Genomic DNA, 23,260 nt, shown 5'->3' with positions numbered 1-23,260 from the left:
GCAACAAAACCACAAAATTAGTCTTATGCTTTGTTAATGATCACTTTCGGTCTCAAATAAACTAGGATTGTAAAGATTATACCGCTTTTGCCTGATTATGCTTTTGTAAAACGCCTAGGGACGTTTTTCTACATGAAAGATGCTACGTCAATGGAATACTTAAACATATGTATTTTAATGCCTCCACGGGAACACATGCACACACACACACCCACATATTACCTGCTTCGAAACACAAGTTGATCTACAACACTAGCAATTTCAATTATTTCCTCCCCATGGACCTACCCGCACACTGCTCAAACTAGTTAACTGAAGCCAGTTACAAAGTTAATTTGAGGATTTGAGGGCAGGGTGAAGGGGAAGAGGAGGGGGAAATCACCACCTCCTTTGGGATGCACATGTTCCTTTTAGTTTATCTGCATGCCTTTAAGAACATAAGTAACATGTGGAATAGATCATTTGGCCCTTCGACCCTCCGTCACCATTCAGCCATCTACCTTAACTTCACCTTCTCGCAGCCCTTATAAACAAGGGAATTTTGAACCATGAAATATACACTTTAACAAAGCTAACAGATAAAATGCAACAGAGCTAATTCACTCTGGAAATACTAACTATAGCAGGAAATACTGTATTCAAATTTATCCAATTAACAAAGTATATTTCTTCTTTATACCTAAATTTGATTTCAAATGCTAATCTCACAATATCTCAGTTATATCAAGCTCTGTGCTTAATTACTGGAACACACGGCTGAATTTTTAACCCTTGCCCCATGCTAGTCTACCTGAAGACTGAAAAGTTTCATAATTTGCACCTAATGAATATACTATGGCTCTGTATCAGATTAATCACAAATCCTTGCAACTGAAATAACAGCTGCTTGAAAATATTGCTCCAGTAAGAAAGCTGTAATAAAATAATCTGGATGTCATGGGAATCAGACCCACCATCTTTAATTAGGCAATAAAATGCATTATATGGCTGACCAGACAGGCAATAAATGCTGACTATCCTATATAAAACTTATAAAGATAGTAGCTCGAATCTTCACACATCAAGTGTTTTATTCATTTCTACAAATTTTTCACATTTATTTTCTCCTTTGCTCATCTGGGCATGGCAACAATTAGAGTAAGTGCTATAATGTGAATCTGCAAAGTTTATTTTTGAAAACTTTGATTATAAACTGATAAATATCCTGGTCCCTTAATCCCTTAATACATTGATGATACAAATGTAATGGCTTCATCATGAACAAATCAAGTATATCATTATAGTTACATCTCAATAGGATCCAAGATCGGGCTATGAAAAAAAGTCACTATTCATTTAATTCTAGTAGTTAAGTTGTTCTTTGGCTCTACATTATTCTTTTTCACAAAATGTAACTGCACTGCAGTTCAAATTCCCTCTGATTTATATATACAGTACTTAGATTGCAAAAATATGCTGCAGCCGAGAAGCAGGCTCCCGAGAACTTAAGCGTGCAATGCAATTTGAAGGACACCACTTCAAGCTGATCTTCCGGAGGTGGCACCACAATAATACTTAAATAAGAAACTTGCATTTATATCAGCCCCTTCACAATCTCAGGACGTACTTACAGGGCCCAATTTTGAATTATACTAGCCATTGACAACTATTTTGATCATTGTAAAACCATTAGGTCTGTATTAATGCATTAAGTGAACAGCATATTGATGAGTTATCAATCAAAATTTGCAAAAAAAAAGTTAGACATTCACATCATACCACATTCTCTAATTATTGGCATGTCCAAATGAATAAAGGGAAAATAAATAAAGTTGCAGAAATTAACAAAAGAGTTGACTGCATAACACTCCCACCTACTGACAGACGAGGTTGTCTCACACTCTATGTTCCTACTATTTCCAAGTCAGGTTTAGTATGAGGAGGTACAAATTAGAATCGGTCTCTAGAATTTCAGCTAATATAAATACAGGAGGCTTTTCAGATGCACAATGCATAAATTAAATAGCATAAGGATGGAAGTAAGTACATTGAGACAGGAGTGCTTAACTCTAGGAATTTGTTAAATGAGGGAATCTGGCACATTGAGGGAGGAGGTAGTCTTCTGGTCTGACAAAAAAAATGGAGTGGTCCAAGAGAGACCTTGAAACAGCAATACCTGAATGCTACAGCCTGGAGGCATTAATTAAATCCACAGGTAGGTGATTAGTTGCTAGGTTTATTTTTTTTTCTCTAAACTGGGGAAGAAGTTCAAACTGGTACTGGGGAGACAGAAGCATTCTATTAAATTTATTAGCATAACAAGTTAAACTCCATAATATACTACAAATGATCAGTGATATTTCTAAATTTGAAACCGAATCAGCTAAACATGACAATAAAGATGGCAGTGCAGGTGATCTGTTACAGCTGTAGCATGGGAGTTGGTAGACACCAGTGTGACAGACAACCACCTCTGCAATTAAGTGTCCCCAGCTGGAGAAACTTTGGCTTTGAGTTGCTGAGCTGGAATCCAAGCTTCAGGCACTGTAATGCATCAGGGATCGGGAAAGTTACCTGGAAACTTTGTTCCAGAAGTTAGTCACACCTCTTAGGCTGTTTAGCATTGGGTTTACTCATCCTTGCTTTGAGTGACAAATGATAGGCTGATAAACTCAAGTAACTAGAGACAAGCCTTCAAAAACATAGCACGAGTTTGGGGAACATGAAGGCTGGAACTCTCTTAGATGGATGTAAAAGATTTTGCTGCACTAAAAGAATGGGGCAGTTCTCATTGCATCCTGGCCAATATTTATCCTTCAACAAACACCTGAAACAGATGATCTGCTGTTTCATTTCATTACTGTTTATGAGAACTTGCTGTATACAAATTGGTTCATTACATTATGAGCGACTATGCTTCAATAGTATTTAACGGATTGTAAAACACCTCGAGACACCCTGAAGTAGTGAGAGGTGCTATATAAATCAGTTGAATTGCTTATGCTTGGTTTAGGTTAAATTACTTCAAACAAATATTTCTCTATACTTTTCTAAAAAATTCAAATTAAATTAAAAGTCACTAAAAGTAAAAATGTCAAGTTGATTTTGGTTGTAGGCCGCTTATATTACATTAGGTCCTTGCCTCTCTCTGTAGAGGATCTAGTCAATCAGGTTTTCCTCACCATCTTCGTAAACCTGCGTGTTTATTTTAGGTACATTCCATTAGCCGACTAGAATGGCAGCTATCTCACACTGGTTACACAACTCATGCCATAAGAAATTAGCTATAATTTCATTGTTAATTAGTTAGAATTAAAACCATAGAATTCCTACAATGCAGAAGGAGGCCGGTCGGCCCATTGAGTCTGCAGCGACCCTCTGAAAGGGCCCTGTCTAGGCCCACTCCCCATCCCCGTTGAATTATGTTGAAGCAGCACTTATTTAAAAATGTAATATTAAAAATTTGATTAGCATGAATTTCCTACTTCAGGTTATCAAAAAACAATAAATCCGCTTAAATAATGTAAATTTAATTTTCCTTCAAATCTACCTAGCAACTACTTTATTTTGTTAGAACTCACTTAATAAACTTGCTCAAATGGAAAGTCATAAAAGCAGAATGAAGTCATATTACAGCACCAATATCCTGAAAATAAATCACAAGTGAACATCACACCAGATCGGTTGTAAATCAAAACCTCTGGGATTGGAATACTTCCCTCCTTATCCCCTGCTCCTTAACAAACCCTGGGAAATATTGACTTATGTAGAATTTCATCCATGGAGCCATTCTAATGAAAATCCTAAAGATTGCAGTCTAAATCAAATATAAAACAAAACTTTTTTTTTTTTAAAAAGTATACACATTCTGAAACATTCAGGAGTTTCAGAAAAAACCAAGACAGGTGTCATTTAGCTAAGCTATGTTATCATGACATTACAAGGACATGTCACATGCTTCAATTAGTATTACAAAGTTTATGAAAGGAGCAATTACATGGAGAAAAGTTGAAGCATGCTCAACAAATCCCAAAGAACAAGTTGCCACCTATATGTTACAACAAATTAGCTGAGGCAGGGGTGGATTTGGGTAATGTTACAGGGGAGGAAATAGATGGGCTTAGAAGGTGCGGATATGTATTCTGTAGATCATCACATGGTCAAATATAACATCAAGATTGCAACCTGTCTGGTTCAGTGTCAATGACCAGGAAAAGGGATGGTGGCAGTGGCTAGAGAAAGCGGTTTGTGGCAAGGACCAAATTCAATGGCTTCTATCTTACCCATATTAACTTTGATGATGTTTCAGCTCAACCAGTATTGGAGGTCAGACAAGCAATTTAGAGGCAGAGTGGGTTGAGATGAGCATAAGATAGGGCTATTTATAATCATATGAGGGAATATGTGGTTTAAAATATCTAATTAGCTATTTTTATTAATTCACCAAATGCGCCATTACTGGCACATCACTAGTCGTCCTTCAGATGGTAGTAAGTGATGCGGTCTCCTTGAATCACTGCAGTCTGCGTGGTGAAGATACTAGAGCATTGTCAGGTTGACAGTTCCAGTACTTTGACCCAGCGATGATGAGAGAATATATGGCCAAGTCAGTGTGTTGTATGGCTTGGGAGCGAAGTCGAAGATGGTGTATCTGCTGCACTTGTCCTTCCAGGGTGAGAGGTCACAGGTTTGGTCCATGCTCTCAAGTTCAATGTCTCATTTGCTTGACTTTGATAGGAAGCTTGAACAATTAGTTCTGGAACATTTGGGCCATTTAATATCAATGCATTGTCACACTTCATTGTGTGCCACTAATAACGAATGCTCAACTCTATCCCCTAGCACTAGTGATAAGGATGCCATCCGGTGCCCTCGCTCATTATAGCTCAACTAGCCATTAAACAAATTGATCCTTATTTGGATTTTACTTTGCACCCAGCTCTTGGGAAAGTGAGTTAACCGCACAATTGTCCCATATTCTTTGACGCTGAATCTTCCTGTAAACCAGCTGCATCCATTCCACCCAGGCACAGACTATCTATGGCATTTTGCTCTATAATTGGTTACAGAATAGGAACACCAATGATGCCACTACATACAGAATAGCACAATATCTATGTCACGTGAAAAACAATCTCCCACTGCATTGTTTAAAAGGTAAAGTTAAACAGTAAGGATTTTATTAAGGGATGAATGCCTTGAATCCTCAAGAATTGTCTTTGGCAGATCCTGTGACACTACTTGAAGAACAAGGGAGATCGTCTTGGAGCCCAAGCCAAAGTTTTTCCCTTAATCTGCTTTTAGCACTATTGGTTATCAGGTCATTTTCACATTGCTGCTTTTCGGATCTTGCAGTGTTCAAATTGGCTGCCATCTTTCCTACATTAGTCCAGTGAGTACACTTCCTAACATATTTTGTTGGGTGTAAATGGTATGAACAGTCTGTATATGCATGAAGTGGCAGATGTAGCTGGTTTACCAGGAAAAATGAGTCCAATGTTAGAAAGAGAATATGGGACAATAATAGTTAACTCACTTTATAAAAAGGGTCCAGAGGCTGCGAAAGGCACTGTATAAATGCAATTCCTTTCCTTTTTACCCATATTGTTTAGTTATAATGCAGTCTGGACTTTGGGAGTCTGTGAGCGAACTAGCTATACTCCCACAATATATTGCATCAACACCATTACTAATATACATTGCTGCTGTCAGAGAAGCAGTAAAAATGTTTCCTGGTCACCAAGTTAAAATGGGAATCCAACAACTTTGTATCAATAAGCTCTGTTGCTGAACATGTGGTCATGAAACATAAAAAGGCTATTTTTTTCTTCTCTTCAAAGTTCTCAACCTTCAATTGTCTATTTTCCTCTGGTGTCTCAAATGCTTATGTATTTTTCATTCCACCCTTGCCCTAGAATGTATATATATCAAAATAACAGGTTAGTTGGCAGTGGTTTCTGGGACAGAACAGAACAGGTGTGGAGAAAAGAAGAAATCCATGAGTTGCTGCCAAAATGTGTGGGGGAAAAAAAACTAATATGTGGCATGAACTGGAAAGAGCTGGAGGGGAAGAAAGGATACATATTATGGATAGTGGAAAAAGGATCTCCTTGGAGGGCACAACTTTAAAAGGAACAGGATGAGAGAGCAAGAATTGGCAGCAGCAAGGGGACTTGTGACCAGAAGGGATTTGGGTATAGACAGACTGAGGCTGGGTAAAGTTAGATTGAGGAAAATGCACAAATCTCAGAATCTGAATTGTTCATCAGAAACTACCATATATTTGGAAACTCACTCACTCCCTTTCAACACCTCAAATCTTTGAACTAAAACATGTTGAGATTAAGATCGACATTTACTGCCTATGACTAGTTTTCCTGGTTGAAGCACGTCAGCAGTTGAATCACAGTATAGATTGCCATCATATATTGGCAAGACTTCATGGGTAAGGGTGGCAAGTATACTTCTTTACAAGAGTTTAGTGAACCAGTTGGTTTCGTACAACAATCTGACAGCTTCATGGTCATTTTTACTGATGGGTTTTCTTACCTAGACAATTATTTTACCATAAAGTCCTTAGGTGAAACAGAAAAGTAGCCATCATTATTTCACAACAGATGTTCTGTGTACTCTGATTCATGCTGAATTCCTACAGATCAGTTTTCAGAGGAATGTAGTTTTAAAAATTATGCAAGCAGTTATTTGGTCATATGCTTCTCAGATGAGATCAGCAGTTTGCTTCAACACATGATAGGCATGGACCAATAAGGATGCAATGACTCAAAACAAGTTTACAAATAGTATAATTGAAGCTAACGTACACAAGCAAACGCATGATACGGTACTTGTACTAAGCTATACAGAAGAATTCTGCTTAGCGGCGAGCTGAGAAATTGGATGTTGGCTCATTACAGGTTCAATTTAACCGCGTTGACTCCCATTTTGAAGTGGTCTATTAACCAACAAAGCTCATAAACTGGTTATTTGGATAAACTATCTACAGGTGTTGACAACAATAGGCCTATATCCAAGCAAAGGCTACTTTCACAGTAAAAACAGTTTTAAAGATCAGATTTGGTTGGAAATAGGTTTGTGATATACTAAGTCGGAAATAAAATCATCATGGTTACAGGTAACAAGATGACAGTAAAGACGTCAATAAAGTTGTGTCTGAACATTAGATTAATTTGATGTTCAGGAATAACTTGATTATTTATACAGCAGTTGGTTGTAGTATAGCACACAGGAGGGAGATAGAGAACCTAGTGGAGTGGTGTAACGACAACAATCTATCCCTCAATGCCAGCAAAACTAAAGAACTGGCCATTGACTTCAGGAAGCAAAGTACTGTACACACCCCTGTCTGCATCAACATGGCTGAGGTGGAGATGGTTGACAGCTTCAAATTCTTAGGTGTGCACATCACCAAAAATCTGTCCTGGTCCACCCAAGTTGATGCTACCACAAAGAAAGCACAACAGCGCCTTTATTTCCTCAGGCAACTAAGGAAATTCGGCATGTCCACAACGACTCTTACCAGCTTTTACAGAGCACCATAGAAAGCATCCTCTATGGCTGCATCACAGCCTGGTGTGGCAACTGCTTGGCCCAAGACCGCAAGAAACTTGAGAGCCATGAACACAGCTCAGTCTATCACACAAACCCGCCTCCCATCCATTGACTCTTTCTTCACCTCCCTCTGCCTTGGGAAAGCGGGCAGCATAACCAAAGACCCCTCCCACCCAGCTTACTCACTTTTCCAACTTCTTTCATCAGGCAGGAGATACAGAAGTCTGAGAAAATGCACTAACAGATTCAAAAACAGCATCTTACCTGCTGTTACCAGACTCCTAAGTGACCCTCTTATGGACTGACCTGATTAATACTATACTCCTCCTTCACCCGACGCCGGTGTCTATGAATTTACGTTGTGTACCTTGTTCAGATGGCAGGGGCTGCTTGGGGCCTCCAGCGAAAGACTCCCCGAAGGCCAGTGCAGTGCAATACAGAGAGAGAGAGAGAGAGAGAGAGAGAGAGAGAGAGAGATGGTGGGGTGTCCAGAGTGCCGGCTGTCCCGTGCGGGGTTCGATCGTGGAACTTAAAATAGTTACACTGAAGTTAGAAGTGGTTGTATTTCTCCAACTCTTTCAGAGTTACAATTAGCGAAACACTGGCAGAACCACCCAAAGTTAGTGATTTAAGTTGCTTTGTCGGTTGGTTTCCAGCATAGTGCAATTTTCCAGGGGAAGTTAGCGCTTCTGGTCAATTGCCATGTAAAGCTTTATCTGGGAACTTCCGAAAGGGATTGCCCAGTGCATCTATAGGGTACTCCCCAAATCCAGCATTGTGGAGCCAGGAGGTTACAGGCCCAATCAAAAAAAAATTGACAATTTCTTTATTATCACCCACGCATAGCCATAAATTTTTTTTAAACTGGAAACTACCAAAATATTAAAACACAAGCTGGAAAGTCCCAGTTATCAATCAAAATATTTGCATGGTGACATTTTTAACTTGAACCTCATTGTTCAGCATGCCAAACAACATGACAACTAACTCAAATTCAAAACAATACGGGCAGCACGGTAGCATAGTGGCTAGCACAGTTGCTTCACAGCTCCAGGGTCCCAGGTTCGATTCCGGCTGGGTCACTGTCTGTGCGGAGTCTGCACGTTCTCCCCGTGTGCGCGTGGGTTTCCTTCGGGTGCTCTGGTTTCCTCCCACAGTTCAAAGATGTGTGGGTTAGGTGGTGTGGCCATGCTAAAGTGCTCTTAGTGTCCAAAAAGGTTAAGTGGGGGTTACTGGGATAGGGTAGATACAAGGGCTTGAGTAGGGTGCTCTTTGTAAGGGCCGGCGCAGACCCAGTGGGTCGAATAGCCTCCTTCTGCACTGTAAATTCTGAGTCTATGATTCTATGACAACGATCCACTCTGTCAGCATCTGTGCTGAAGGTGAAAGGAATGTGAAATATTGTTAAAGTTGTGCTAATACATCTGGGAGCAGGTTTTCCACCTTCCAATATCTGGAGCTGCATGACTGAAGTCGACCACCAGTTAAAAACTAAATGTTTTTGCAATTCTATTCTCATCCACAAAACAATGAGATGAGCAAGAAAATCATAACTTGGGCAAGCTAATCTAATAAGCAGAACTTCCCATCTTTGACCTGCCACTGATCTTTGTCCCACCAGCATTCCAGTAAACCTGGCAATACTCAGCCAGGACACAGCAGACTCATCATTCTTTTTTTATAAATGTTGAACAAATTACAAATTGTTAGAGAGAGAGAAAAAAAAAGAACACGCAAAAATTAAAATATATATTTACAGGCAAGTATCTTCGTAATAATAACTGTGGCCTCCCCCCTTTAGCCGGCATACATATTTTACATTCCCCAATATGGCCGAGACACATGTTTATTGGCATTTATTTAGTTTGGTTTTGAGCCTTAGCTAGCCATCAAACCCCCGTAACGAACCCGTAGCCCTCACCCCCCGGCTACCTTCGCCCAATTCCTGTCCATTTTCCCCTGATTCTTGGCCACCCGACTATTCTTCCTCTTGTACGTTGGCCACAAACAGGTCCAGGAACAGTTGCATGAATGGCTCCCACGTTCTGTGGAAGCCGTCGTCCGACCCTCGGATGACGAATTTGATTTTCTCCAATTGGAGAGATTCCGAGAGGTCGGACAGCCAGTCTGCAGCTCTGGGCGGTGCTGCTGACCGCCAGCCAAACAGGATTCTACGACGGGCGATCAGGGAGGCAAAGGCAAGGGCGTCCGCCCTCCTCCCCAGGAATAGATCTGGCTGGTCTGAAACCCCGAAGACCGCCACTATCGGGCATGGCTCCACCCTCACCCCCACCACTTTGGACATAGCCTCGAAGAAGGCTGTCCAGTACGCCACAAGTCTGGGGCAAGACCAGAACATGTGGGCGTGGTTGGCCAGGCCTCTTTGGCACCGTTCACATCTGTCCTCCACCTCCGGGAAGAACCTACTCATACGGTTTCTCGTTAAGTGGGCTCTATGTACCACTTTTAGTTGCGTCAGGCTGAGCCTTGCGCACGTGGAGGTGGAGTTGACCCTATGCAGTGCTTCGCTCCAGAGTCCCCACCCTATCTCCATCCCCAGGTCGTCCTCCCATTTCCTTCTTGTTGCGTCCAGTACGGTGTCGTCCCTTTCTACCAGTCGGTCATACATGTCGCTACAGTTCCCTTTCTCTAGGCTACTTGCGTCCAGTAGGTCTTCCAGTAGTGTCTGTCGTGGCGGTTGTGGGTACGTCCTTGTCTCCTTTCGTAGGAAGTTTTTGAGCTGCAGGTACCGTAGCTCGTTCCCCCCAGCTAGCCGAAATTTCTCTGTCAGTTCGTCCAGTGTTGCGATCCTGTCGTCCGTGTATAGGTCCCTGACTGTCAGTGTCCCCCCGTCCTGCCTCCACCTTTTGAAGGTGGCGTCAGTCAGTGCTGGTTTGAACCTATGGTTGTTGCAGATGGGAGCCTTGTCCGACATTTTGTTCAGGCCAAATTGCTGCCGCAGTTGGTTCCAGGATTGGAGGGTGGCTGTCACCACTGGGCTGCTGGACTGTTTTTTGGGTGGGGATGGGAGTGCTGCCGTGGCGAGGGCCCGGAGGGAGGTCCCCATGCAGGAGGCCTCCTCCGCACGCACCCACTCGGCTTCTGGCTCCTGGATCCATCCCCTTACTCGCTCGGCTGTTGCCGCCCAGTGGTAGAATTGTAGATTCGGGAGGGCTAGCCCCCCCCCTGGATTTTGTTTTTTGTAGGACCTTCTTTGGGATCCTAGCATTTTTACCCCCCCATACGAACGCCATGATAAGTTTGTCCAGCGCTTTGAAGAAGGCCTTGGGGATGTAGATCGGAATGGATCTAAACAGGAAGAGGAACCTGGGCAATACGTTCATTTTGATCGTCTGGACTCTCCCCGCGAGGGAGAGTGGGAGTGTGTTCCATCTTTGGACTCACCATTCTTAAAGAAATCGGACTAACACCATCTTTGTGCAAAACAACTGCCAGATTTAGAAACAGAATTTCAGGAACAACGCTCCTCTACTAATCACATTTTCAGTGTTTTCCAAATAATGTCCCCTTAATCTTTGAGTCAGGAATTACTCTCCCTACAGCTGAAGGTACCAAACCTAAAGCATTTCAACACCAACTTCTTCGAGGAGGCACAAAATACAGTTAAGAATATTTCACTGCTTTACAACAAAGTAGTCAGTGTCCATTGACCTTCAATATTTTATTCACCAAGAGGATTTCACTGAAAAACTTGGCATTAATCTTCCCAACTCAATTCCAATGCAATTTTCCTGAACAAATTGCGTTGATAGACCATTGTTTTGGGAGAATATTCTACAGATGGTGGCAGTGTGGAACTCTTCGATGAACAAAATCTGCAGAATTCAGACTCATGCGTGATCTCAACAAATTGCAGCTAAATTGGTTCTTGCTTTATTTATTTTCTGTACAGCTATTTCTATTCTTACTAATTTACTAAACTGAAATAACGGAATTGTTTTGAAAGTACAAATCATATCAGCTAGGAACAAAAGCTTACAATTTCACGCTCTTATTGATGGTCCAATATGACTTTCCAAAAGGTGTAAAATGGCTAGTTTCAGTTGGAATTCTGGGGAAGAAAGGAATAAAAAGTAGTGTGTTCAGCTACAAGCCCAGCGACCGGTTACGAGGGGGGCTTGGAAGCTTCTTCTCTCTGGAGAGTAAAGAGATGAAGACCAAGGAGGAAAAATGAAGTTAGAAATACAATTTTTCTTATACATAATCATCGCTTGAACTTGCTAAGGCTATAAACTTGACTCCACCTTCAGTGCGATACATCTTTGAGTGAGCTGGACCAGATCTTAATTCTACCGTTTGATGGACACAGCACTCCAGTAAAGCAAAAACTGACAGGACAGATGTTCACAATGTATCGTTCTGCTTAAAATTTGACAAAACACTCAATGAAGCAGTTTAATGAATAAAAAAATTATATGCACCATTCTCCTTGGCCTAGCTTAATCTTGCAATAACTATTAAAAGTGGAGTTGAGCTGGCTTCAGTTTCAGCTGGCAGATACCTGAGAATGCAGCACAAGGCTTACATTGAGGAAAACACATTGGCTTTCTGACCTAATCAAACTATTGAAAGTTGCTGCATAATGGAGGGATAGTCTTTTTTGTGATGTGTAAAAATAACAGGGTATATTCATCCAAGGTCACAATTACTAAATTCCATTTGTTTATCAATGCTGTTGGCACTGCCCTTTACCACCCCCACTCTTCCAAAGTTTGACAAAAAACAAATTCCTCCATAGTCAAGCTCCATCCCATCCCTGCAACCTCTTTGATCCTAATGTTGCATTATATTGTCTCCAGATTTCAACACTGGTCTACCGTACATAAAAGTAAAACCATGATCAAGAGAAACTAATAGGTTGTTTTATGTCACCGATGCAAGCTATTGATCATCCCAACAAAGGCACAATTATCAGCTCGTACTTTACCGTGGTACCGTCTCTCCCATTTAAAGCCTCTATCTGAACAAGTGTCCAGCCCTAGCCTTTTTGAAGTATTCAGGAGTTGTTTCGCTACATTAAAATGAGCAAAAGAAATGCCAATTATTACTGTGGAGAAATCAATAAAGGTACTGCAAAGTGGACTGTCTATAAAAGGAAGCAGTGAGAAAGAGAAAATATGCACAAGTGTATAATATTTCAAGGCCCTATCAAATTATGATTTCAAGGGGTTGCAGGAAATGAGAGGAGAGTTAACTGGAGTCTCAAGTAATTATAATAATAAAGTGCATTAATGTATGTAAACACGTTTCCACAAGGTTATATTTAAGCATTGATACTAAAGCCAATACTATAAACACGGCCGTGCAACAAAACCAAAAAGCTTACAAAAGCGGTGAAGAACCTTAATTACTTAAAAATAGCCCCAGGTCGCAATGTGTCCATCTATATTGTGCACACGTAAGCATATTGTTCCCCTGTCTAGTAATAGAATAAAACATTTACTTTACCAGTGAACCTTCTTTCATTACAACAACAGCTTGATGGAATACTAGTAAAATAAAATGCCAAATAGTCAGAAAGTAAGATAGTAAAGTGTTCGTCATGAAAGCACTTCAGATATAATCAAGGCTGTAAGATAAAAAAAAACATGCACTTGTTTCTCCTGAAATATTTTAAAGGTCTAACACAATTAATTAACTCTGAAACATGACTACTTATGTAGGAAAACAGAGCAATTTTGTGTACAGCACACAATCCTATTTGTTTTTAGTAATTTCAATTGAGGGGAAAATGGTACCAACATACAGATTCGGCCCCTCGAGCCTGCCCCGCCATTCATTAAGGTCCAAAGATGTGGTTAGGGGGATTGGCCATGCTAAATTGCCCTGAGTGTCCAAAAAGGTCAGATGGGGTTACTGTGATAGGGTAGAGGTGTGTGCTTGGTTAGTGTGCTCTTTTCAAGGGCCGGTGCAGACTCAATGGGCTGAATGGCCTCCTTCTGCACTGTAAATTCTGTAAAGGTCATGAATGATGGCCAACAGACTGGAAAATCCTTGCTCTTCAAATGGCCGTGCTATCTTTAATATACACTTCAAGTTTGGTTTGATATCTCATCTAAAATTTGGCAACCCAATGATATAGCTCTCCTGCAGTGCTGCACTTGAAATTAGATTGCACTTCAATTACAAATTCAGCCTCGTAGTATGGGATTCCAAGTGACACAATCCACAAAGGCAAAATCAAGATCAGAGAAATAAATATGTTACTTTATCATGTCACCCATGTAAGTTATTGATTTAAATACACTCCCAGAACATGTTAAATGCCCATTATACAGAAGACCCTGAAATTTAAGTTATCGGTCATTCACTGAGTAATTGTAACAAAGTAACGGAAACATAAATAGGATGAGATGCAAACAATATTTCCAATCTTCAAAAAGTAGTTGACACTACTTTACAAGATAAATATGTGAGCACAGAGGAGTTCCAATAAATTTCCACCACATCCAATTGGTATACTTAGTAGACCTTAAAAAAAATTCCACCATCCCATCTCGGTTGAAGCCATATTCTGAATATTTTGTCACAATTTTTTTCTTTTTTCTTTCATGGATTTGGACATTGCTGACAAGGCCAGTATTTATTGCCTATCCCTATTTGCCCTTGAAGTGAGCAGATTGCTGGGCCATTTCAGAGACAGCCAAGAGTCAACCACACTGTGGCTCGAGTCATATGGAGGTAAGGATGGCAGATTTCCTTCCCAACGGACATAAAGGCTGATTTTCCATTTACTACTGAATTCTTCCCTCCTCTGTACATGTAACCATGTACATGTACATGTAAGCTGTACCAGCTTAGCCTTATCCTCATATCAAGAACAGCAAGTTTTCCAATTGCCAGTGCTATAAAGGGAAAGGCCTCAAAGATCAACCATTAGGTCTGGTCTAGAGGCATAATATTAGTGTCAGCTCAGTACAAAGTACACAGCAAAACCCCAATTCCCCTGTCTTAATTAAGACAGAATCATCACAGAAATCAGAAAGACAGTTGAATCTCTTGTCTACAGGCTGTATTCAACCTAAGCTCCTAAAGAACAATGTTCAAATTCATACCAAGTTCTCTGCTGCCTTATTGAAAGGCATTTTGCCATTGGCAAATCTTTCTCGCTCTCATCCCAGTCCCCACACTGTGTCAAGGAACTTTAAGAATTATCTAAGTAAATCAAAAAGTATCAATAATAAATTTGTATATTAAACAAGGTTGGTAAGAAATTTTCAGACCTCATAAATCAAACACAAACTCTATTTCACTGCCTTTACAATTGAAAAGTTCTTCATAAGGGGCAGCACAGTAGCATGGTGGTTAGCATAAATGCTTCACAGCTCCAGGGTCCCAGGTTCAATTCCCGGCTGGGTCACTGTCTGTGCCGAGTCTGCACGTCCTCCCCGTGTGTGCGTGGGTTTCCTCCGGGTGCTCCGGTTTCCTCCCACAGTCCAAAGATGTGCGGGTTAGGTGGATTGGCCATGCTAAATTGCCCTTAGTGTCCTAAAAAATAAGGTTAATGGGGGTGTTGTTGGGTTACTGGAATAGGATGTATACGTTGGCTTGTAGGGTGATCATTGCTCGGCACAACATCAAGGGCCGAAGTGCCTGTTCTGTGCTGTACTGTTCTATAATACCACTGAAACAGAATTGATTTTTTTGTGTCATGTCTCTTGGCAAATGGTTACAAACAGTAACTTGAAAAACCTGCAATTATTTTAATGTGCATCTCGCTGCTGTATAAGCCACCCTGCAAGTAAAACAGCCACTTTTTTCATCCATGAGAACAGCACAGTACTGTAGAAATACCAGATATCGTCCTTGAAACCCTTGTAACACGCTTGCCCGAGTCAAAAGGTTAGCAGTTCAAGCCTCCAGAGACTTGAACACATAATATCTAGGTTCACACTTCAGTACATACTGAGTGTGCACTCTACCACCGGAGGTGCTGATTTTTACGTAAACCGAGGACCTGTCTGCCCTCTTAGGTTAACCTAAAAACAATCGAGGCACTATTTTGAAGATCAAATTGTCAACCATGGTGTGCTGGCCAATATCTAATTGCATAATCAGCATAACTGAAACAGATTATTGCAATTCTGTTTATGAGATCTTGCTACATACAAATTGCCTGCTGTGTTTCCTATATCACAAAAATTATGACACATCAAAAAGTACTCAATTGGCTGTAAAGCATTTGTGCCATCCTGAGATATTGAAAGACACTATTCAAATGCAAGTTTTTTCTATAGGAAATATAAACATAACATACATGATCACTTCTCACACAATTTTCTATGTTTTTTATGTCAATCAATTTTTCAAATCGTATGTAGTCTCTTCAAAAACATAACATTTTTAGTTTGTTACCCTCTTTAGCCATTTCTTACAAATGCCACGGGTTGCATTTTCATCAGTAACAAAAGGACAAACCACTTGCAATGAGAATGGCTATTAAATTATTTTTAATAATTTAAATTATTAAATGCTTCCATACCAAGATAATAACTCATTCACTTATGTAATGAAAAATACCTGTCCTGTAACATGGATGTTAGAAATCTGCACTAACTTGTCAGCAAATAGTTTAACTTATAGCAGTGTTAAATCACACCCAAACACATCAAAGGTTGGCACAAATTACATGCAACATTGTTACTAAAGTGCTAGTATACATTTCGCAATTTTCTCAAACAAAAAGATGCACCATGCATTTCAATGCAAAAGTAGTGACCGTTGCCAAATTATTACTTGTGCTTCTTCAAAGACATCTTCCCTTATCTACATTGCTCACTAGATCTTTCCCTACTGCACTATTCACAAGTAACTAGTCAAGAGTTTAAAGGTTATTTTATTGTTGTAAAATGAAATTAACCATTCCAGTAAACATGCGCAAATGTGTATTACTGAGGCTTTGTACATAGCATTTATTCCTGTTAGTGCATTGTTATGGATAGCATATTGATTGATTAGATAGCTGTGAAAAACACTATAAAGCAAAGGAAGCAGTTTGGAAAGAGAGTTACTAGAGTATTGCTAAATATCAATACAAGGGAAAAACAATAATTTATACTGTACAGGTAGAGAATGTTGATTAGTTGGCAATTGGACTGATTGGTAGAGGCGATGCCAGAAGAATGCACCAGTTGATGGTGACGGACATAAAAAAAACATTGAAAATAGGTGGACAGGCCATTTGGCCCTTCGAGCCTGCTCCAAGTCTGACCATTATTGGCCAAGCATTGTTTGAAGTTTAAACCAAGCAGCTTGACCTGATTGGTCAAGACATTGAACTAAGGAACGAGTCAGCGAATGGCTGTCATGTATTTTGTTCAGCTGAAACAAGTGCAATGTGTGTACATGCTCTGTCAGTCAGCATCAACTGGTACATCCCCCTGGCAATGGCTCTACCAATCTAAGCCCACTTGGCAACTAATCAGCACACTCTTCTCATAAGTATAAATTGCTGTTTTTGCCATATATTGGTATTCTTGTGAAGTGTCCTGATTAGTGCAGGGTGAAAAGCTTTGACAGGTCTTTTTTCAGCAATATTCAAGTTTTGTACTACCAAATGATTGAGAATTATTAATTAATATTCAATGAAAAATGATGGCAGTTATTACCATCACCTAAATTACTTGTAGGTATTGTTTTATAAAGTTAAATGTTTAGAGTTCTACATCTTTATTTAATTTCCTAAAAAAAAACATCACATGAAGCCAATGCAGACTGATTCTGTCTGCAGCTAGATATTATTCAGAAACTACTCTTAGTAATTTGTTTTTCCAGAACTGTGTTAAACATTTTAACTTTGTTTTCAAAATATTGCTCCAGCATAAAAATAAACTCCATGTTTTAATTCTTTATCTTTTAATCAGTGGATTACTATTGTACGGGGGCACCTGCAATGTCACTGCAATGGTGCATGAAACAAACACACTTGTTATGGTTGAAAAAATACATTGAATTTATGTATCAAAAGGCGAGCACAGAAAAACCGGTTCTGTTACATTTTACTTCAACACTGGCGTAATGAAACAAACATAGCAGGAGCCACCCAATACCGTACGTACATAAAATCTATTTGTGTATTAAGAATACATTATAAATACAACCCCTCACTGATTATTATCCGACACCATCAAAAACAAAATACCAGAAAATGTGTACCCGGGACTCCCTGTTTACTGTCCCTTTAACATAAATATACGGTTAACTTTGGATTAAGCTAGCTGTTGAAAAAATAACAATGGTCATAACTGAAGCTACAACGAACTCATTTCAGTTAAATCTTTCTCATACTCCCACAATATAACGGAGACATTTCCTTTGCGACCACCATTTACTAGCTGCCTTGTCGTTTTGCAATGCCTCCACTTTTGAGGAGGTGAGATGTGAGGGCTGCTCGGTTAAAGAACTCGGTGCAACTGACAGTCTGAAGAATATATAACCCGTGTTGTGTTTCTTACCATGTCCGCCGGTATACAGCTTGACATCTTTAATTGTATCCGTCTATCTATTTGACAACCACTGCCAGGGATATTCGCAGCTCCCTCCGCTCAGTTTCCAAGCTCCTTCGCAACAACGGGGCGGAATTCAATCCCGAAAGGGACGGAAAAATAAACAAATAGAAACTCGGAGCCAGTTCAGTCTTCAGACAATCGCAACCTTGCTGTATGTGGCAGCTCAATTCACAGTGAAAGGCAAGAAGGGCCGGGGGACAGGCGGCGAGGTGCCCGCGTGGAGAAGCGGAGAGCCGTCAAGTTTTAAAACGTGCGAATTGAATGAACTGCAGACCGAGCCGAGCACAAACTTGCTTCCACCGTAAGTTAAAGAGAGACAGAGGAAGGGGGGGCAGGGCGAAGACCAAACAGAAATATCCTTCAAAGCAGACGGCTCACAGCTGAGTCAACCCTTTAAATACAGACACAATCAGAAACGCTACGTTGTCCCTTTCATATTCCGGAAAGACAGCTTAACTAAGTTCTCATTCTGGTTGCTCTTCAGGACGATCCCAGCCCAGCCGTCCGTCCTGTCATTTTTCTCTCTCAAACCCAATATGGCGCACGGGGAGAAGGCTGATCGCAGGGCGACGGGGCCTTGCGTCGTTTCCGGTCTGGCCTGCACAGGCGCACATTGGGAATTGCGGTCCACGCTGGCCACGGCTTCTGTCCCGCCGCACGGAAATGGCGGGGCGGATATGACTACAACTCCCACAGGGCAGCGCGAACGCCATGCAGCATTCAGAACGTATTGGCGCAGCGCTCCCGACATCATTTACACGTTAGACCCCCCTGCTCTGCGCATGTGCGTGGGCTTTAAAGGACCAATAATGGCACTGATTTTATGCTGTGTCTTGTGTCCCTTACATCAACGAATTACGTCTGTTTCTATTAATTAAGAGGATGCACTGCCTGACAGTGCGGTGGAAGCAGGTTCAACCGGGGCATTCAAGAGGGAATTAGATGATTATTTGGAAAGAAACAATGTGCGAGGGTTACAGGGCGAAGGCAGGAGAATGGCACCGGGTGAAATGTTCAATCGGTGGGCAAGGACAAACACGATGGGCCGAATGGCCTCCTTCTTCGTTGTAACAATTACGAGTTAATACATAAGAAACATTAGCGTGTTGCACCTTACTGTGTGTCACCACCAGGCCCTGCCAGCTTGGCAAACAAGACCAGTGGCTGAGTAACGCCGCTTTTAATCTGCAGGTTCTAAACCCAGTGTACCTGCTGGAAGCGATCTGAACCATCGGCTGCCATGTCCTGCAGGCTCCTCGGTGTTCTGATGTTAAGTGAAACCAAGTCCCTAGTCACCCCCGTTAACCAGCCTCCCAAAACAGGCGAACATTTAAATATTACTGACGAACTGAGCTACCTCTACTGACGTTACAACTTTAAAGCAATGCTGTGGAATACGTGGAAACACTTTAGACATTCAAATTAAATGTTTTGGCTTTGTGCCAACTGCAGTAACTACTGTACATTTGCATTGAATAGCTCTGGTTGGCTAACGCGTCAGTCTCTGGGATTCGTCACTATTTTATGCATATTGTTGTTGCCACCATGCAAATCATTTCAGTATAGTTGGGTCAGGAAGCCAATCCCCGCTCAATGTAAGGGTGAATGTGAAAAGTACCAATAAAATCCAGCTGTTGGCCCTGACTGCAGACCCCCACAATCATCACCATAATCGTGATTATTCCCAGAGAACTGTTGTTCAATGTGTCTTTTTGTCCGTCAATTTTAATGTAGGCCTTTCTAATCTCCACTTTCCCACAATTTTCTTGTCCTAAAATAATACATTTCGGGCAGACTTTTCTGAGCACTGTTTTTAAAGATGTGTCCGGATGGAAATTGGTCTCAGGCCGTGGCACAGGACGGGTATATCGGATTGGCCACGCATACAACGGGCGGGCGATCTGATAATGCCTGTTCTGCAACACTGCTGGAGGCTAATTTCTACCATTGTTTTGATACCGCACAAAGGACAGAAAGCAAACATTTATATAATACCTGATCAATTCCTCATTAATATATTTTTTAGTTCAGATTCTTTGTGTAGGCAGATAATTATGCAGAGCAAGCTCTCACAAACAGCAGATGAGATGGCCAGTTAATTTTTTTTGCTGATGTTAGGTTGGTGGAGAAATCCTACCCCGGGAAAATGTTCTGCTCTTCTTCGAATAGTGCATTGGTGGCATTTGTGATTACCGGAATAGATACACAGTTTAATCTGTCATCTGAAATCAGAATAACCTAAAAGGAGGCGGTTTGGCCCATCATGCCAATGCTGTCACTTTGGCATGAGTCCTGTTCCATTGCTCCTTCAAATTAAACCAGTAATTTCTTACCTTCAAATATTTATCCAATTTTCTTTTGAAAGTGGCTCCTGAATCTTCTCCCATCACGTTAGCTTCAGGCAGTGCATTCCAGATCACAACGGGAGCACAGTGGTTAGCACTGTTGCTTCACAGTGCCGGGGTCCCAGGCTCGATTCCAGGCCTGGGTCATTGTGCGGAGTCTGCACATTCTCCCTGTGCCTGCCTGGGTTTCCTCCCGGTGCTCCGGTTTCCTCCCACAAGTTCTGAAAGACCTGCTTGTTAGATGAATTGGACATTCTGAATTCTCCCTCTGTGTACCCGAACAGACGCCTGAATGTGGTGACTCGGGACTTTTCACAGTAACTTCATTGCAATGTTAATGCAAGCCTATTTGTGACAGTAAAGATTATTAAAAACAACTCGCTGTGCATGAAATGTTTCCTCAGGTTGACTCTTGTTCTTTTGCCAATTGGTTACTTACTGATCATTCTGCCATTAGAAATAGATTCTCCTTAGTTTCACCATCAATACTGTGCACGAGTTTGGACATCCCCATTGAATCTCCTCTTAACCTCCATTGCTCTAAGAAGTGCAACCCCAGATTCTCCAGTCCCTTCACATCATGGAAGTGCCTCACCCCTGGCATTATTCCAATGGATTTCTTCTGCACCCTCTCTAAGACTTTGACATCTTTCCTATAGTGTGGTGCCCAAGAAAAGGTGACATTTCTTATAATCTGCTATTTTTTCAGTGCTGCACATAATTCCTGGGTAGATACTTAGAACATAGAACAGTACAGCACAGAACAGGCCTTCGGCCCTCAATGTTGTGCCGAGCCATGATCACCCTACTCAAACCCACGTATCCACCCTATACCCGTAACCCAACAACCCCCCCCCTTAACCTTACTCTTATTAGGACACTACGGGCAATTTAACATGGTCAATCCACCTAACCCGCACATCTTTGGACTGTGGGAGGAAACCGGAGCACCCGGAGGAAACCCACGCACACAGGGGGAGGACGTGCAGACTCCACACAGACAGTGACCCAGCCGGGAATCGAACCTGGGACCCTGGAGCTGTGAAGCATTTATGCTAACCACCATGCTACCCTGCTGCCCCTTGAATCCATGCATGGTCTTCTGACTCAGAAGTGAAGTTGCTACTAACTGGGCCAAGTTGGGGAATTTGTATTCAGTCACTACCTATTTTTAGATACAGCAGTGGTTAGCTATTGATCTTTTCCTGAGTTTGCTTCCTGTTCTGGGAAGAATATGCATGGCTTGGTTACTTTCATGCTAATGGGTACTAATGGTCTTATGAAAGCAATATCATATATTATGATCAACATTTCATTGTATGACTTTTGCCTTTTATATTGTTTATTTTGCATTTTGTGACTATCTTGTTGTTCATTTTGCTTGACAGTGTGCCCATTTAATTTGATTTCTGAGATATTATTTTCTTATTCCTGGTAAATCAACACCAGGAACTTTGAATTTTGCTTCTTTCTTGATTGTTAATTAAGGAGTACACCTTTGAGTCAATTTGACTTGCTGATTTAAATTTCCATACTTTATCAAGATAAATATTAGGATTTCCATGCAATCTGAATAAATATTTGTGTGTTCATCCTGGAGCCTGATTATATCTTAGCTAACAAGTTAATTTGTCTGGAAACTTGTTGACCAACTGATGTTTCCTAGACATGATTGTTTATTTCTTGCTGATTCCATTCTCAAATGAGGTGTTTTGTTTTTATATTGCAGTGGTTTTGGTGCAGTAAGAAGAGGAAATATGAGCATGCACACCAGTTCACCAGAGACTGGGGATCGATTCCCGGCTTGCGTCACTGTCTGTGCGGAGTCTGCACGTTCCCCCCATGTCTGCATGGGTTCTCTCCGGGTGCTCCAGTTTCCTCCCACAAGTTCCGTTAGATCAGTGTTCTTCAAAGTCGGGGTCGCGGGCGGGTGTCGGAGGGTCACGGTGCCATTGTCCGTGGCGCTCCCGATCGCGCAAATCCCCGCGCAGCAGCCGGCTTTTCATAACGCCGGCTGCAAGCGGCCGCGACCATGTTTTTAAAAAAAAATCAGCCGCATTGCGCATGATGATCGGCACACATGCGCATTACGTGAACATGCAAAAAAAATTTGGCCGCATTGTGCATGCGCGTTGATAATCGTGCACACATGCGCAGTACGGCCGCTATTTTTTTTAAACGGTTGCAGCTTTTTGTTTCACAAGTTCTGTAGTGGTTTTTATTCATTTATTTTATTCATTTTATTTTATTTTTTTGCATTTATTTTATTTATTTTATTTGTTTTACCAAGTTCGGGGGGGGTTTATTCATTTTTTTCATTTATTTTATCCATTTTATTTTTTTTACAAGTTCGGGGGGGTTTATTCATTTTTTTCATTTATTTTACTCATTTTATTTTTAATTTTTTTTTACAAGTTCGGGGCGGGGGTTTATTTGATACAACTTTACCGGAAAAAAAATCAGAACTTTGGATAGATGGAGACTCAATACTTCCGACACAGGAAGGCTTCACCTTCATCCAACAGGTTCCATTGGAGATGCGTGTACGAGGGCCAAAGGGACCCATAACCATTTCCTCCATTTTTGGCAGCAGCAAACAAGGTAAAAGAAAATGGTGGGTCGCGAAGGTCGGCCGGTGTGGGTCGCGAAGGTCGGCTGGGTTGGGTCCCGAAGGTTGGCTGGTTGGTAAAAATGGGTCCCCGGAAAAAAAGTTTGAAGAACACTGCGTTAGACGAATTGGACATTCTGAATTCTCCCTCAGTGTACCAGAACAGGCGGCGTAATGTGGCGACCAGGGAATTTTCACATTAACTTGATTGTAATGTAAGCCTATTTGTG

General features: G+C 41.2%; 1 protein-coding gene across 2 annotated transcripts in view; it reads right to left on the bottom strand.

Annotated features, from left to right (window-relative positions):
- The window catches only part of ubl3a (ubiquitin-like 3a), a 95,787-nt gene extending 76,348 nt beyond the window's left edge, over positions 1-19,439 (bottom strand). Inside the window, exon 1 of one of the 2 annotated variants that reach the window (XM_038817764.1) lies at positions 19,287-19,439. In XM_038817764.1, coding sequence (XP_038673692.1) covers positions 19,287-19,319 — 33 coding nt within the window. In that variant the 5' untranslated portion in view covers positions 19,320-19,439. Of the gene's footprint in view, positions 1-18,023; positions 18,646-19,286 lie in introns of those variants that run through there. The other variant, XM_038817765.1, reaches the window with a different exon arrangement.
- Between the last annotated feature and the right edge of the window lie 3,821 nt (positions 19,440-23,260).

The sequence above is a fragment of the Scyliorhinus canicula genome, chromosome 14, assembly GCF_902713615.1.
Source record: "Scyliorhinus canicula chromosome 14, sScyCan1.1, whole genome shotgun sequence".
Lineage (NCBI taxonomy): Eukaryota > Metazoa > Chordata > Chondrichthyes > Carcharhiniformes > Scyliorhinidae > Scyliorhinus > Scyliorhinus canicula.
Note: the sequence above shows the minus strand (reverse complement) of the source record. Positions and strands in the feature narration are given on the sequence as shown.